This window comes from Trichomycterus rosablanca, chromosome 11 (genome assembly GCF_030014385.1).
Source record: "Trichomycterus rosablanca isolate fTriRos1 chromosome 11, fTriRos1.hap1, whole genome shotgun sequence".
NCBI classification, from domain to species: Eukaryota; Metazoa; Chordata; class Actinopteri; order Siluriformes; family Trichomycteridae; genus Trichomycterus; species Trichomycterus rosablanca.
In genome coordinates this window covers 9,169,961-9,187,606 of record NC_085998.1, presented here as the reverse complement: position 1 = coordinate 9,187,606, position 17,646 = coordinate 9,169,961, and the positions used below count along the sequence as shown (strand labels likewise).

At 39.8% G+C, this 17,646-nt stretch overlaps 2 protein-coding genes across 3 annotated transcripts; one reads left to right on the top strand and one right to left on the bottom strand.

Annotated features, from left to right (window-relative positions):
* Window positions 1-513: 513 nt before the first annotated feature.
* On the bottom strand, window positions 514-6,747 carry six5 (SIX homeobox 5). Of its 2 annotated transcripts, XM_063004420.1 has the most exons (4): window positions 6,050-6,732; window positions 2,422-2,821; window positions 1,341-2,388; window positions 514-1,256 (listed from the first exon to the last, which is right to left on the bottom strand). In XM_063004420.1, exons 1-4 carry the CDS (start codon window positions 6,730-6,732, stop codon window positions 568-570), a joined length of 2,820 nt encoding a protein of 939 aa, XP_062860490.1. In that variant the 3' UTR covers window positions 514-567. The 2 variants fall into 2 exon arrangements, with proteins under 2 accessions (XP_062860490.1, XP_062860491.1); XM_063004421.1 differs by having other exon boundaries at window positions 1,341-2,821; window positions 6,050-6,747.
* Window positions 6,748-12,226: 5,479 nt separating this feature from the next.
* Window positions 12,227-16,523, top strand: tbcb (tubulin folding cofactor B). Its single transcript, XM_063004419.1, has 7 exons — window positions 12,227-12,405; window positions 13,894-14,058; window positions 14,533-14,676; window positions 14,774-14,870; window positions 15,118-15,309; window positions 15,399-15,471; window positions 15,791-16,523. The coding sequence occupies exons 2-7, from the start codon at window positions 13,939-13,941 to the stop codon at window positions 15,903-15,905; spliced, it is 741 nt and encodes a 246-aa protein (XP_062860489.1). The 5' UTR covers window positions 12,227-12,405; window positions 13,894-13,938; the 3' UTR covers window positions 15,906-16,523.
* The last annotated feature ends 1,123 nt before the right edge of the window (window positions 16,524-17,646 follow it).

Genomic DNA, 17,646 nt, shown 5'->3' with positions numbered 1-17,646 from the left:
TAATGTGGTATTTAAATATTTTTTTATTTAAATGGAGACAAAAATTATTAAGACCTTATTCATTTAGACTTTATGAAAATTGTGGAATTTAAATGCTGTTTTTTTGTAATTGATTGAATAATACAAACATTTCCCGTTTGTTTTAGCATTGAAGTTGGTAAGAAGCTAGCCCTTTATGTCCTCAAATCAATAGTTTGTTGTATGATTATGCTATTGGGTAACCATCCAAAGGGTACAGATAATGATAAAAAACATTGTGCATCTCAATAATTGCCATCAGTCCCTTTATATTTCCATGAAAAGCAAAATCTCCACATCCTCTAATTATTTCCTACAGAACCTGAAATATGTGTAAAAATGTGTAAGTCAAAATATATCACATCTCTGGGTATCAAAGGTGGGCATTTCTGCTATATTAGGAAAAGTCTATAATCTAGGGAATTCAGATTATTATTTGCCATGGTTTGTATATTTGATTCCAGATGTTTATTCTTCCCTTAAAAAGAGTGCTACGTCCATTTGGACCAAGTTTCAATATTGTCTGAGGCAATATTAAATGTAGAGCCGTTATAAGACCAAATCATCATCTACAGGGACAGACTGCAACTGGGTAAGAATTTTCGAGTCCCCATTCATGTCAACATCGTCCATGTGCGATTCGCTGTCCATGTCATCACTTGGAGGAGGGGTACCTAAAAGCAAAGACTCCCCACCTGGTAAGCCTAATAAAGCAGAGTCCTCATGTAGATCACCTTTCCCTCGTACATCAAACAGTGTGAATCCAGCTGTAGACGACAGGGGTATGGGGCTCCAAGCTGGTTGAAGGCCATGTGGACCACTGGCCATACTGCTGATGGGACTAAAGGACAGCATGCTCTCAGGGCTGAGCATGTGCTGGGCCGGAAAGACACTAGTAGGTGTGGGGATAGTGGAGTCTGAGGTGTTTGGAGAGGCCCCTGGAGTGGGGTTGGCCAAAGTTCCAGGTTCAGGGCTACTGTAAAGCGCAGATGAGCCAGTAAAAGATGTCTGCATGGGACAAGAGGTCTGGACAAAGGAAGAGGAAAATGGCTGATTCACTGAAGAAGAAAGAACTGATGTTTGTTCTAGTCCACTGCTGCTAGAAGAGGTTGGGAAAAAATTTTCTGGGACGGATTTGACAGGCATACTGGTTAACTGGATGCCAGCTGGGATGGTGAGAATCAGTTTGCCATTCTGAACACTCAGGAATGGACCACCACCTGCCAAGAGGAAGTTACCTAAAAGCAAGAGCAGAGTGATTTAATGAAGCCTCACTGATAATGCAAAAAGATAAATGCCTTATACTATGTTAAAGGACTTACCTGGAGAAGGAGATGGCAGTTGAATAACCCCAGAATTAAGAAGCTGGACACTTGGGATACCTCCACCTGCAGGTACACTTTGTGGAGGCCCTATGGGGCTAATTCGAACCGGTCCCTGGGCAAAACCAAGACCTCCTCCAGAACCTGAGGTCAAAATCTGGAAAGCACCTCCAGTAGATGGGATGGTAAAAGAGGGTGCTGCTGGGACCACCTGTGGAAAAGGGATGGTTCCTGCTCCAGCAATGGAGGGCACTGACATTACTTGTGACAAAGGGACCAGCTGGGGCTGTCCTGTTTCTTTGAGCTGAGAAACAGGCACAACTTGAGTTGGGGAGGAGACAGAAATACCTTGGGTTCCAATGGGGGTCTGTATCTGTTGAATGGGGGTTGAATTGGATTGTCCTGACAACTGAAGTGTCATCCCTTGTGAAGGCTGTCCATTGGGCACCTGGGTGATGGACACAACTGTGTTTTCACATACTGATGAGGAGCCATTCTGAGGTTGGACTTGAGAAAGACTAGGACTGATTTGCAGAGTCTGGCTTTGAAACTGAGGGCTGCTGCCATTTGGTAGCTGAGTAGTAATGGGGGAAACTGGCACCAGCTGAGGGCATGAGCTCACCTGTGTAGCTGCTGGGTGCTGCACTAATTGGGATACAGAAATTCCTTGGATGGAGGGTACCACCTGGGGCAATGTAAGGACAGGGGTGCTAGAGACCATGGAAGATGATGCCACCTGTGAGATGGCAGTGGTAAGGTTTAGATGATGTTGCTGCGCAGACAAACCTGGACTGGAAATGACTGTATTAGTTTGAGGAGCTGCTGAAGAAAGGATGCTATTTTGAGTCAGTGCAATCGAAGCAAGGGAGGTGGGAGTCATTATTGTGGAAGAGATGATGGATGTGGATATGGAGGTGGGACACACTGTGTGGGTGCCCTCTTCATTTTTTATAACCTCTGGAACGCTGATGAAGTCCAGTGGAGAGACAGGGCTGGATGTTTTTGCTTCATCTTTTAATGGGACTAAGACTGTGCTAGTAAGGCTGGCCTGTGGGTTCAAGATCACAGTGGGAAGGCTGGCTTGTGTTTCAATTTGGGTTAAAGTCTGTTCACCTGAGGTGGAATCATTTCCACTGCCTTTTGAAATAACCTGGGCTCCATTGAGCAACAGTGGAGTGTTAGAAGTTACCGGACTTAGCGTGACTGTGTGGCCATCGCTCAGGGTAAGACCATTAATTATGACACCAGTTCCAGTCCCTGAAAGTAATGGGCTACCATTGAGCAGTAGAGGGTGGGGGCTAGTGAGGAATCCTCCTGGGTTATTGAGAATAAGCTGACTGCTAGTACTACAGGGGGTACCAGAGAGGGAAATGAGGGAAGCAGTTGAGCCTCCAGCTGCTTGAGCAGCAGGTTTGTCAGTAATGTCTTCCAAGTCAGCTTTACTAGCCTCATCCTCTGTGCTGTGGTTTCCATCAGATTCACTGAAAGAAAAACAATCGTCACAACATTAATTTAAGCGTCTCAACACAGAAAAGATTTCTCATAAAGCCTATTTATTAGGCATGAGCAGTATATAATGAATTGATCATTCAACCCATTAAAATCTGAGTTGGGTTACAGTCAAAAGTTTACATACACTTGTAAAGGACATACACTGTATGAACAAATGTACATGTATTTGGACACACCTCTTAATCATTCAATTCAGGTGTTTTGTTAAGTTCCATTGCCATAGGTGTGTGAAATCAAGCACCTAGCCATGCAGTCTGCTCTTAGAAATATTTTTGACAGAGTTTACTAAATTCAAGCGGCATTCTGTAATAGGATGCCACTGTGGCAACAAGTCAGCTCGTGAAATTCCTTCTCTCCTAAATGTTCCATGATTAACTGTGAGTGTTATTTTTAAGTGTAAGCAATTAGTAAACACAGCAACTCAGCCACAAAGTAAAGATACAGAGCAGAGTCGCCAAGTGCTGAGGCTCAAAGTGGATAAAAGTCAACAACTGCAGACTTCCAAACATCTGGCATTAACATTAGCACAAAAGGAAAACATTACTTGCCTGATTCCATTGTGCCAACTGTAAAGTTTGATGGAGGGGGGATAATGATATAGGGTTGGTTTTCAGGGGTTGGCTTAGACCCATAAGTTCCAACACAGGGAAATCTTAATGCTTTAGCATACCCAGACATTTTAGACAATGGTATGCTTCCAACTTTTTGGGACCAGTTTGGGGAAGGCCCCTTTTCTGTTCCAGCATTACTGTGCCCCAGTGAACAAAGCAAGATCCATAAAGTTTGGGGTGGAAGCACTTGACTGTCCTGCACAGAGCCCTGACCTCAACCCCATTGAACATGTTTGGGGTGAACTAGAATGGAGATTACAAACCAGGCCCTCTGGTCCAACATCAGTGTTGGACCTTACAAATACTCTTCTGGATGAATGAGCAAAAATACCCACAAACACACTCCAACATCTTGTAGAAAGCCTTCCAAGAACAATGAAAATGTTTACAGCTGCAAAGTGGAGACCAAGTCCATAACAATGCCTATACTGTAGATTTAGAATGGGATGTCATAAAAGGTGTAATGTGTAGGTGCCCTAATACTTTTGTCCATATAGTGAACATGTAATGGCAATCTTCTTAATATTTTCTGCAACTGTTTTTCTGTCAATAAATAATGAAAATCACACTTAAAACACAGACAGACAGAAGGTTCCTGGTACGAATTATACATACAGCTGTTTAGATTACTCATTTGTTAGATATCATTTACTTCAGCAATTCCTCATTAGTAAAAATGATTGTACAATAGCTGGTGACTTCTCTTTGCCTGTAGGGGCAACACGGTGGCTAAGTGGGTAGCACCGTCGCCTCGCAGCAAGAAGGTCCTGGGTTTGGTCCCCAGGTGGGGTGGTCCGGGTCCTTTCTGTGTGAAGTTCGCATGTTCTCCCAGTGTCCACGTGGGTTTCCTCCGGGTGCTCCGGTTTCCTCCCACAGTCCAAAGACATGCAAGTGAGGTGAATTGAAGACACAAAATTGTCCATGACTGTGTTTGATATAACCTTGTGAACTGATGAACCTTGTGTAATGAGTAACTACCGTTCCTGTCATGAATGTAACCAAAGTGTAAAACATGACGTTAAAATCCTAATAAACAAACAAAACAAACTTTGCCTATATAAATAAGGAGAGTTTTACTGCGCCCATTAAAACAGAATATAATAAACATATAAACAAAAATTTGTGAAAGGTTTTATTAAACAAAGAGTAAAGCGCTGGAGTTTCTCCACACTTGTTTTCATACCATGTCTTTATGGGACAAACTTTGAGCACAGGGGCAGAGTCATATTGGAACAGGAAAGGGGCTTCTTTAAACTGTTGCCAAATTGTTAGCAATGGGTGTAGCTAAATCACCTAAATGTGACAATTAGAATGGGTGTTTACATACTTTTGTCCATAAAGTGTACATACTCAACACGTTTTAACTTAAATTTACTTAATGTAACTGTCCATTTGACATAAACATGTTAAAGGTGCAGATGTTTTGCTGATGTATTGCTGCAGTTTATTTTTGTGATAATAATACAGACATTTAAATTCAGTAAATGTTTTTCCGTGTTGCCAATTCAAATGAGAATTAAAATGAGTTCAAAGAATACTTGTGTTCCTGCATGACCTTTAATGGATGGATCTGTTTAGGATTTTTTTTTTAAAGAAGGGTTTTGTTTTTTGCATTCCCTGTGCTTCCTGTGCAGTGTACCATAGGGAGACGTCGCCATGCAGTATGTGAGGAAATTTGAGACACTTGTGGGTGCACAGAGCTCACATTTCACAACAAAGCAACATGCTTTCAGGTCACATCAGCCCTGTCACAGGCGCTAATCAAAACCAAGCAGAAGCAGTCTGTGTCTGCAAACACCCCACCTCCAAACCCCTCAATATTTTCATCACAAGCTTTTTAAACGAAAATAATAAACAGGCACACACAACGAGTTCCAGCTGTTTTATCCAGGCTATGCTGTTTAGTCATGCACATCCTACAAAACTGGTGCCTTATTTAGAATATCCTGCATATGTATGATCACTGATCTTGCTTTTATGCGTTTATTTGGTTTCATGTATTTAGATACTCGTTGGTAAACCTTGGAAATATACAAGTATCATCAAAATATGCACATGCCACAAATTATAGACTTTAAAAACATAAAGAAGTGATCTGCGCAAATATCTTGGAGCTGCACATCATCAAGTAACTATTTTGTTGTTTACACTGAGATTGGTCGAACAAGCAGGACAAACTTAAAGTATACTTGTTAACATGTAATGTGATGTTTAAGCATGTTCGACCTTTCAGGACTATACAGAATAAACACTGCCCTAATGCATTCCATTTACCCGAGGCTTTTACTGCTTCTGTCTATTTCGATTCGCTTGGTTAAGCCTTAGGAATGGAAAAGTAGTTAAAAAAAAACCGGAACGACAAGACGAGAAGTAAATCAACAAGTAAGTAACCGAGTTTGATCCGGAAAAGTAAGAAAAAAGAATATATACTATACAGGTTTTGTTGTTGATAATGTTTAAGTGTAATATGCATGACTTTTCAAAACAAAAGAAGCTGGCTTGCACACATCTGGTGGCTATCAGGCTCCAGAACACATCACAAGAATGCAAAATCTACTCAAACGTGGTACATAAAACTTAGTTTACCTTTTGCTGTTGGTACCAGACGGGGTTCTGTCCCGCTGTCGCCGATTTTTAAACCAGTTGCTGACTTGGGTCAAAGACAGTCCAGTAAGTTTGGCCAAGTTTTTCTTCTCGTCTGGAGTCGGGTACCGGTTCGCTTTGTAGCATTCTTTCAGGACATTCCTCGACTTCTCTTTAAAACAGTACACAGTCTCCTCTCCGTCCCAGATGGTTTTGGGCAGAGGGAACTTCTTGCGCAGCCGGTACTTGTCCACGGCCCCCAGGCTGCGCCCGCGCGACCTCTCCGCCTCCTTGTAGCGCGCGCGCAGGTACAGGTCCTGCAGGAACCCGTGGTTGCTCGGGTGGAAGTCGCGGCTCTCCAAGATGGCGTAGAGCTCGGCGAAGTCCTCGCGGTGGAAAGCGACCAGGGCCCGGGCCTTAAGCAGGGTCTCATTGCCACGTAGCACGTCGGACTGAGGAGGGATGGTGGCCAGGAAGCTCCACAGCCGATCCACGTTGGCCGCCTGCAGAAGCGCCTCGCACACGCAGGCGACCTGCTCACTGGAGAAACCGAGCGCAGATTTCGGGAAGCTCTCCAATAACTGGTCCGAACTGTCCGCCGACTCTTTTTCTTCTTTAACCCGGGCTTCTGATCGGTCGCTTCCATTCTCCGTTTGTTCTGGAGACTCCAAAGACAAGGAAGCCATTTTTAGTTGAACTTTTTTCTCTTTCGGTTCCTCCTCCCTCCCTCTTTGCTCCCTCTGCCCATTCTCCGGGTATGCTCTGATGGAAGAGTCGAGAAGGAGTCGATTCTTTAGACGACTCTTTTTAAAGCGAATCTTGAGAAATCAATGTGATTGGACGAATCTAAAGTTTTGGCAAAGTTGCCTGTTTTCAGTGGTGATGATAATGCTCGTCATGCTGGTAAAATCCTGGTACCAGATACCACAGGACTCCTTCAGGTCAGTGGCGGCTCCTGCCAAATCTCTCACCTGTCACTCAAAAATTTAATTTTGAGTGACAGGTAAGGGGCAGAGGGCTGTCACATTTTTCCATTTCTTGACCATAATTAGAGCATTTCAACAGTAAAGAAAAACTATACAAATTCAGATTATCTACATATTTTCAAACATTTTACAATATCACAGCATGATTAGATACACAAAACTACAATACGCACACATTCACAAATTTTACACCTCTTAATTAAACTGTCTCATATCGAAAAAAGGATGAATTAGAAAGAGCTTTATTTACTATTGCAAATAACTGAACAATATATAAAAGTGTTGAACTATACTTGTGAGTTTTGATTAAACAGATTTTCTGTCCATTTCTTAATACAGAAACCTGTAGAAAATATTGTCTGTGGTAATGTTCTATTTTTGTTAGCAATGGGTGTGCGTGAAACAATCATTCTGAACTCACTAATCTGAAAGGTTGTAAAATCCATTATTTTTATTTATAGTAATTAATGCACATATAATTTATTTGTGCCAGTGCTTCTGTTTTCTTAGGTATCATGCAAATGCTTTGGTAATCCTTACATTTGCATGAAGAGAGAAAGGACAACAAGCACTGCCTATTAGGGCTTACATTGGCAAACTGTAGCCTAGTGGTTAAGGTACTGGACTAGTAATCAGAAGGTCGCTGGTTAAGCCCTTGAGCAAGGCCCTTAACCCTCAATTGCTCAGACTGTAACTGTAATGTAAGTCGCTTTGGATAAAAGCGTCTGCTAAATGCAAAAATGTAAATGTACATTCACATGTGAAAAAATGTTTTTAATATAAACCCCATTTTGTTGGGACACTTTGTAAAAGCAATAAACACAATATTCTGTAAATTCTTAATTTCCACAACACATATACAATTGCCGTGTGTGGGCATTCTGGTGGTGCAGTGGTGCAAATTATGCTAGTCCTAGTCATATGCAATCAGCAGGTGAGGCATCTGCATACATATATGATTGACTATGTCTAAGGGGATTGTCATCCTGTCCGGGGTGTGTTACTGCATTGCGCTTAGTAATTTCAGGGAAACCGAACCCACAGCGACCTCGACCAGTATAAAAAAAGAACATAAAAAGAAATAACAAATTATACAGTAATGTATTTAGCATGACCTATAACCTATAGAAAGCTTATTAAGGAACTCATCCAAGCTTTGTTATGTTCTAATCATTCATTTTCAGAAATAAATGCTTGCAAAAATCATTAAAATTCAGGTCTGTAATGGAATACAAGTGTATGTAAATGTCTGACTGTGGTGGCTGTAGTTTAGTTTGGCTTGTGGACTTCCTGGTTAAGCCATAACGAATCAATACATGAATGTAAATCATTAGAACCCACTGGGTTTGTTTAGCTGAAAATATGAAATTAATTAAAATGTTAAAATGCTATAGGTAAATATAATCAAAAACTTAATTTACAAATAGTTGTGACTATAAAAAAGTTAATAAAAATAGAAAACGTTGATTTGTAAGTTGTTTTTTTTCATTTATCATAAAAGTACAAAAACCACTCATTCTATTTTATTTTTTATTTTATTGTATTCTTATTTATGTTGGGACAGCATGTGTTTTCCATTGTGAGTGGACTGAAAACATCAGCTGATCCACATTTACAAGTGATTTTTTTCTTTTTTCCAATTATGGAGGTCTTCAACTGTAAAACAATAACCAGCATGTGTTGTTGATTTTTGGCCTTGAAATTTACCACACATTTTTACAGGTCTGGGCTGCAGTCATACCTGTCTAGCCTTACACTGTCTGATTACACAGCCATATGATTGTAACACAAGCAGAATGTGGCATAGCATTGTATTAATAAACATTAAAAAATATACATTTGTTGCACTAAAATGTGTATAAATCCTTCAGAATTAAAGGTGCCATCACATATACTACATATAATACATCCTCAAACAGTCTCATACCATAACAGACCCAGGCTTTTAACAGACCCGAATTGAAGCTGGTAACAATCTGTTTTTTTTTTCATTAAGAAAACAAGCCCAGGCTTGAGCCCAGGGAAGTCAGCTGCATTTCTGGACGTTGTTGACACACTGCTTCCGCTGTTCATAAAGCAGTCCTAAACTGTCACTGTTCATATCCATCGTTTAGAAGTAGAAATTCAGAAGTGTTTTAGCCTCGCCCATAATGCATCTACTGCTTGCATTAAGATTTTAATCATATACTGCACTGTGGATGTGTAAATTAACTACAACTTTGCAAATGTTCATTAAGGAAAAGTGTATTTACAAATGATTTTTGGGCAAAATAGGAACCTTTACCCATTTTTACTTGTAAAGAACTAGGCCTTTCCTAGATGCTGATTTCATAACTATCAGAATTTTATCATCATTCCTAGTCATAAATTAACTTTTTGAAAGACGTTTTAGGCATTGACAAATGAGTGCATGTTAACAAAACACCACAGAAGTTTATATGGTAAAACAAACATATTTTCTTCATAAAGTTTTTTGTTTTAATGCAGGTCAAATGAGATTTAAAAACTGCTGCTTTTTGTTTTAAAGACATTTTATCTACTGTCCCAAGTTTTATGGAATTGATATTTGCTAGTTATTTTATTCTAATTTGCTTAAAATGTATAATTACAAACATTTATGAACACTAAAGCATACGTGTATATCCATGAAAAGGTTTGCATGTGAGGAAAGCCTGTGTGTGTGTGTGTGTGTTTGTGAGAGAGAGAGAGACGCAGTTTTGCATGCTGGATAGTCCAAGTGGGTAAAGGTTTTAACATATTTTACAGGGACACGTCCACACCTGAGCTCAGAGGGAAATGAAGCACGGTCTCACGCCTCTATACTTTCCCTGTAAAGGAATGTAAACTCCACTTACAACAGAGGGGCCAAGAGTTTGTAAAACCCCACCCTACTCCTTCCAACCCCCATCTATCTATACCTCTGAAGTGGAAGCCTTTGATCTTTGGGTTTATGCCTGTGCACACTTGCCCTACCAATTCAGAGACTAACTGTGAAGTGTCAAAAAGACACTGGTCACTTCTGAAGCACTGTTTATGTCCACAAAAGTGTTACATACAGGCTAATAACTTCACCATCATTAGATTTCTGCAGTTATTAGACTATTTACATGTTCAATTAAACAACATATGTGAATATTTTAAATTGGTGTAAGGTGATTGTCAACAAAGCATGACCGCTAGCTGGTGTAAATTTTAGAAAGCAGGTACTACTCTGTGGCCCTCCAGGGCCAGTTTGTTTATTATTTTTCCAAAGGTTTATTATGCTTTAAATTACTATTATTTTTTGTAAACCATTTAACAATACATTAAACATGTCACTAATTTAGGTGCAAGAACACAATTAACAATCTGTAATCATTTTAACTTCCAGTCTAGAACTAAAATGACTGAACCTAATCTGTTTTAAATAAAAAAAAAAAGCATGTTTGGGTGGTGCAGCAGTTTAACACTGTAACACCCCACTGAGGAATAGTCAAATCTCAGCAGAGCTACCAACCTGGCTTCTAGTCACTACCAGTGAGTCGTTTGGCATGTTCTCCTTGTGTCATTAATAACAAGCAAAATAACAGTTTCCTCTCACATCCCAAAACATGTCTGTAGACAAACTGGTGCCTTGTTCAGGGGTGTATATATATATTATATTATTTATATATATATATATATATATATATATATATATATATATATATATATATATATATATATAAAAATTTGCTTCATGTTTTGGGACCGCAGTTTCTGTATGTATTCCTGTCTTTCTGTTTCTGGGGAGGTTCTGGACTCACCGCGACGCTGATTAGAATATAGTGGTAAATGAACACGAATAAATAAATTACATAGGTAACATTTATCAGAGTTTAAACAGTTTGGTTCTGTTTATCTGTTAGCGTTTTATTTTAATCGTTTTACTTTTATTTTAAAAGACTTATTTCCTCCCGCCCAGCCCATGATGTAATCCTCCTGTCCGGGTCTTTCCCTTGAGTCAGTGGCTGTATTCCAAATGAATCTTTGTTATAACTAAAGTTTACTTTGTAGGGCATAGAAGAAGTCATAAAGCAAACTGAATAGAACACGTACATAGGCAGCGGTTAGCCGATTGAGACCAAGCCCGTGACAAGGCAGGTAGGCAGAACCAGTGTTGCCAACTTAGCGACTTTGTCGCTATATTTAGCGACTTTTCAGACCCCTCTAGCGACTTTTTTTTCAAAAAAGCGACTAGCGACAAATCTAGCGACTTTTTCTGGTGTTATTGGAGACTTTTGGAGACTCGAACGTGAAAACACACATTGTTCTGCAGTTACTGTCCTCAAGCACGGGCGGTCAGTATCACAGTCAGTGTTGCCAGATTGGGCGGGTTTCCACCTAAATGAGCGGATTTTGTTGGAAATTGGCAGGGAAAAACACACTTTGGCAGGTGGACAAAATTTGGGCTGGTTTGTAATTATTTTGGCAGCTTAAAATATAAATAAAAAAAGCTATTGCTAAAGCAGGTGGAATATAAATAGGTCTCCCTTCTCCCTACCTTCTCCCACCACATCCAACCCGTTGTCAAAAGTTTGATTGACAGGTTATTCTTTCCAGTCCAAGACACTGTTGCCACGCCCATCAATACAGTGATTCATATGTTAGACAAGTGATTTGAGTTGAATATGAAGGTAAGCAAGTCTCATATGTACGAGAGGTTGAACTTTCATTGCTTGCAAGTTTATTTGTATTTACATGCAAAGGGTTGTGTGTCCAACAAATAATGCATTTTACAAACTTGGCAGGCTACTTTAAAGACATGCAAGCAAAAAAAATTTGTCCTTTATAATGTATAATTACTGATCTGTACATTTTAAGATATTAATTTGTAGGTCATGATGCTTTAACTGGTTTATTATTTGTGAAATGCTAAACACCATCTGCTTATCCTGTGTTTTTTCATGCATTTTGGCTGAAAATTACTGTCGCAATCTGGCAACCCTGCCCAGAGTAGCTCAGTATTTTCTTAAAAAACAAAAACAAACCACGAATTAACAGAAGACAGTTCATTTGTAGTTCTAACCATATTTAGGGTGTTTTTTTACCCACTTTTTGTCTTTCCCCCGCAAATGGATCATATGCAAATTAGGCAATGACGTCATTTACGACTTTTAGGACAGCCAATAGCTGCTTTCCTTACTGAGGAGTTGGCAACACTGGGCAGAACCTTCCAGAAGCGGGCTGGGCGGCTTGACTACTGCAGGAAGATCCTTTTTCTTGTGGTGTTAGCTATCTGGCTAGATACAATAATATATGTATATATTTTGAGGTTTATTTAAGCTTAATTTGTTTAAAACGTTTATTTAAGTTAATTTTAGGGTTAAAAGACAAAGTGTGGAGAAGTGTTGGGTAAGTATTTGAAATGCGAAGAGGCTAGGTACTCGCTAGCTGTCGGCTAATAATGAAATTTAACGGTAGCTAGATTCATATAATAAATACAGCCACAGAGTTGAACATGAGCAGCAGTACAAATAACAGTAAATTTGTATAGATAATATCGGATAAACTAAAATAAAATACAATATAATTCGCTTTGGTTAGCTGTTTATTGTCGCTTTGTTAGACATAATGTTCTTACACAGTGTGTAGTGGAAAGCCTGTGTTTCAGTGTGAGGTAATCGGTCCTGACTTTGCTGTCACAGACAAAAATCTTGGGAAGCTCAGAGTAACATTTTGCATTATTTATTTATTTATTTGTTTGTTTAATGGAATACCATGTTTGGTTACATTCATGACAGGCCAGGTAGTTATAGGTTACACATGATTCATTTCAAGTAAGTTTGTCTCCAATTACCTCACTTGCATGTGTTTAAACTGTGGGAGGAAACCCACACAGACACGGGGAGAACATGCAAACTTCACTCAGAAAGAACCTGGACTGCTCTGCCTGGTAGTCAAACCCGGGACCTTCTCACTGTGAGGCAACAGTGCTACCCACCGATCCACCGTGCAGCTAAAGTTTTGGATAAAACAGTGTTACACATGGTAATCAGGCCAATTTTGCTGTCACAGACCATTGGTCATTGTGAAAGATTTTATTTGTTTCGGAGATATGGTAGGTGGTGTTGTAATGCCTAATGTAACATGCCTAGTGAACGAAGGTTCTTTCAGCGTCCAAACTTTGGATTTAGATAATGAGAGAGGGCACAGTGGCTCGGTGGGTAGCACTGTCGCCCCACAGCAAGAAGGTCCTGGGTTCGATCCCCAGGTGGGGAGGTCCGGGTCCTATCTGTGTGGAGTTTGCATGTTCTCCCCGTGTCTGCGTGGGTTTACTTCGGGTGCTCGGGTTTCCTCCCACAGTCCAAAGACATGCAAGTGAGGTGAATTGGAGAAACAAAATTGTCCATGACTGTGTTTGATATAACCTTGTGAACTGATGAATCTTGTGTAATGAGTAACTACCGTTCCTGTCATGAATGTAACCAAAAGTGTAAAACATGACGTTAAAATCCTAATAAACAAACAAACAGATCATGAGACAGTCATGTTTTTCAAACTAGCGATCACTTAAAACACAGACCTAATTATTCAGTTGATTAACCTCACTATGCAAGATTGGTCTTTTTAAAATGGCATAGTAGCTACCGCAGCTGCTAGCTGAAAGATGTGAAAATATCCCTCGTACCTCATGTTCTCTTTTAAGATTGGACATTCCATGTAGTCTTCTTTTACTCCTTTACAAACAAAATACAATACTATAATTTTTGCATGTGCCATGAGTCACCTGTTGACCAGCCCTGTTGTATTACCAACAGACTGCACTTGTTTAGTGGCCTAATAAATTTAGTGACACTAATAAACGAAAGGGACTATCTTAACAATATTTTTCTGTTGCAGTCTCTGTTTACCTGATTCGTGCAGAAGAAACACAAGGTTGTGAAAATGGACGAAAGTGTGACTGTAATCACCAACCCGACAGTGTCAGTACGTCTGACCAGTACCGTCAGCTCCTTTGAAGCAAATCGCAGATTCAACCGAGGAATCACCATTGCAGATTTCAAGGTAGTTCAACATCATCATACTATTAAGTTACAGGAAGTAAGGATGTTATATGGTCAGCAGTAGGGATGTATCAGTACTGACCTAGTCAGATTTCAAGTCAGTTTATTTGTATAGCACTTTTATTTACAATAGACATTGTTTCAAAATAACGTATAGCAAGGACTGACAAACCAAAACCCACCCTGTTGAGTAAGCCAATGGCAACAGTGGCAAGGAAAAACTGCCTTAACTCTCTTAAATGCTGGATTGGGATTCAACCTGCTTTGCAAACCATATTGAAATACTATAATTTGCACAAGACAGATAATCCACATGAACGACGGATGCAAACTGTTTTTATACCCGGCACTATCACACAAAATTTCTTAAATAATAAAGGTAAATAAATGCTTTAAGCACAGATCCTGTATTTTGGTAGCTTTATTTCTTTGTTTTGCTGGCATCTTGAGTAACTTTGCTTGTGTTTTTACTCAGAGCAAGCTGGAGCTCATCACTGGCTGCCCCATGGCCTCGATGGAACTTCAGTTGTTCAGTGCCTCCGACAAGTTCTTGCAGAATCTTGATAGTAATGAGGCTCTGTTAGGTTCCTACCCCGTGGATGACGACTGTAGAATACACGTAAGTTGAATATGATGCTAAGAAAATGCTGTTAAGTAAACATGGATAAAAATATGCGTAGAAATATTAAACCTGTTATGTTGTTCTGTGATTGCAGGTAATTGACCGATATGGTACTATGACTGGAGCATTCAGTGATTTGTCTAAAGTGGAGAAATATGAGATTTCAGAAGTTGCGTATGAAAAGAGATCAGGTGATTGATGTATTACACACTTTACAATTATCAGGCTTCCATTTTTGAAGTCAGATTGTCATTTTATAAATCCTGAGATTTGATGTTTTTTCTTATTGTTATTATTATTCCATTTATGCTTTTTCATGTTTCCTCTCAGTCTAGTCGTATTCAATTACCCCACTTCCTGACACGTGTAGTAGATAACCGCTTGTTTTCGCTGGCCAGAGGCCACTTCTGTTAACTCTGACCTGCTGATGTTTTTCAGATTCTTTGAGAAACTTTAAAAAGAACATGAAGGTTGGGCGCTTTAATGAGGAGAATGTGGCCAAGCAAGACGAGATGATTGCACAGAAAGAGGAAAATGAGAAGGTTGCATTAGCTTCCATTACAGTTGGCAATCGCTGTGAAGTTAAGGCGGCAGGTCAGCCCACCAAGATTGGCACAGTTATGTTTGTGGGTGAGTAGTCACATGACCCCACAGAATTGTTTTTGTTTAAAAAAAAACAAAAAAAAACCTATATATAAACATTGTTTTTCTTTCTTTAGGTACGACAGATTTCAAACCAGGCTACTGGGTGGGTGTAAAATATGATGAGCCGCTTGGGAAAAATGACGGCAGGTCAGTATCATCAAATGTACTTATGTTCTTTTTCTCTTTCATGCATCTGTTTACTTTATAATAGACGGCTAGGAATTTGATTTGGGGAATGTCCTCCTGCAAGGGTAAATAAAGACTGTGCACTGTCAAAGCTGCAGTTGTAAACACCAAGTGCTGAAGAGCCAGCTATGCACAAAGAAGAGTTTTACTATCAGCCTTATGAGAATTTAATTTCAGTGCAGGTGGAATAAATGTCTAGTAGTAGTGTTCTTCCACAATTCTCTTTCCTCTTCCTCCAAACAGTATTTTCCACTGTCCAATGCAATCTTCTTTGTTTCAGTGTGAACGGAAAGCGCTACTTTGAGTGTGAGCCGAAGTACGGTGTGTTTGTCAAGCCTACAACTGTGACAGTGGGAGATTATCCGGAGGAGGACTACGGCCTAGATGAGATGTAGGCTGCACTCAGAATGTAGAAAAGATCCTGGGCTGAGGATGCAGGTGTCTGGAAAGATGAACTTTTAACTGCTGTGCATTCCAGTGTTATTGGTCTTGAGTGAAAGAGTGTTTCTTCATGTTGTCACCTCTAATCATTGCTTAGTTCCATGCTTGTCTGAAAGAGGCCAGAATGATGGTTTTCATGTCATGCTGTAGGTGGAAACTGCAGTTTAAATCACATCTCCATTGTGAGTCCTGACGGGGGTCAGCTGATGCTGTAACGACAGGAAAAGAGGCCAAATTAGCCGACCGGCCCTTTAGCCGAGATATAACATACAGATTTCGTTCTATGTGAAGCATTTTGCTGCATGTTGATCATCATCATTTGGACATCTGAAAATGTTAGCATAATATGCATTCATTTGGGTTTCAGTCACATATGGACTGTTTCATTTCACCAATGTGTATAATATGTACAAAGGATTTTTGCAAACTGGAACAGCTTTTTCCTTTATTATTTGGTTAACAAGGTTATTAATGATGCACTACCTTCTCTGTGTACCAGTTACTTTAATGTTTAGTTGTACTGTGTTTACTGAAATAATACACCCTACAAATAAATGACATGCTAAAACGTAGGTGTGTTTCAAGACCACTTTTTTCATTTTCCACTCCTGCTAACACGGTTTTGTGATTTTTTCTCAGCCATTAACAGAGTGCATTTATAAGTTTAGAAAACAGATCAGCAATTAACCAGGAGCTAAGCGATGTGGGTAAAATTTAACCACAGTCAAGGAAGATTTACTGCACTATGGGAATAAAAGCTGCAGATCAAGAAAAAAGCTCCTGCTCTTAAATTGTCACCTTAACGCTCCACTTAATTTCATTCCATGGAGGAAGAAAAAGCAGAAGCAGGCAGCCATGACAATGTAAAGCTCTCTTGATTCACTTGAGCATTCTTTTCATGTTCTGGCAGTTTCAAATGGTTTTTGGTGGCTTTGGATCAGATCTGACCATTCAGGACCATTTTCATTTGAATAAGGTTACAGATTTGCCAATGTTAAATTCACTTTTGAAATGCTGCAGTCAAACTACATTTACATTTTACATTTACATTTTCTGCATTTAGCAGACGCTTTTATCCAGAGCGACTTACAGAAGTGCTTCCATAGTAAACATTTCATTTCTCTAGTTTTAGTAAACAACAGTCGAAGAACATAAATCTGCAGAAACCTGTTCGAACCAAAGTTTTTTTTTTTTTTTTTACAAGTCAGCTTAAGTGCTTAGTAAAAAGGTGGGTTTTTAATCGTTTTTTTAAAGACGGCAAGAGACTCAGATGTTTGGACAGACAGAGGAAGTTCATTCCACCACTTGGGTGCTAGAACAGAGAAGAGCCTTGATGCTTGTCTTCCTTTAGTCCTGGGTGGAGGCTCAAGTCAAGCGAGACTAGTGGCTCTGAGGTTGTGTGGTACAGAGCGGGGTTTGATTAGACCACAAAGGTAGCTTGGGGCTGGTCCATTTTTGGCTTTGTAGGTGAGCATCAGTGTTTTAAACTGAATGTGTGCAGCTACAGGAAGCCAGTGAAGAGAACGCAGCAGTGGGGTGATATTGTGGCGGTGTTTAGGTTGGTTAAAAACCAGGCGAGCAGCTGCATTTTGAATTAGCTGCAAGGGTTTAATAGTGGACATAGGAGCACCTGCCAGGAGGGAGTTGCAGTAGTCCAACCGTGAGATTACAAGTGATTGGACCAGATTCTGGGTA

Bases quoted from the DNA above. Each gene is read 5' to 3' on its own strand.
- six5 (XM_063004421.1), bottom strand. From the start codon at position 6,732: ATGGCTTCCTTGTCTTTGGAGTCTCCAGAACAAACGGAGAATGGAAGC. The intron at 2,822-6,049 runs GTAAACTAAGTT...TTTTTCTTTCAG, and splicing joins TCTGGTACCAACAGCAAAAG to TGAATCTGATGGAAACCACA. The intron at 1,257-1,340 runs GTAAGTCCTTTA...TCTTGCTTTTAG, and splicing joins ACTGCCATCTCCTTCTCCAG to GTAACTTCCTCTTGGCAGGT.
- tbcb (XM_063004419.1), top strand. From the start codon at position 13,939: ATGGACGAAAGTGTGACTGTAATCACCAACCCGACAGTGTCAGTACGT. The intron at 14,677-14,773 runs GTAAGTTGAATA...CTGTGATTGCAG, and splicing joins ATGACGACTGTAGAATACAC to GTAATTGACCGATATGGTAC. The intron at 15,472-15,790 runs GTCAGTATCATC...TCTTTGTTTCAG, and splicing joins CTTGGGAAAAATGACGGCAG to TGTGAACGGAAAGCGCTACT.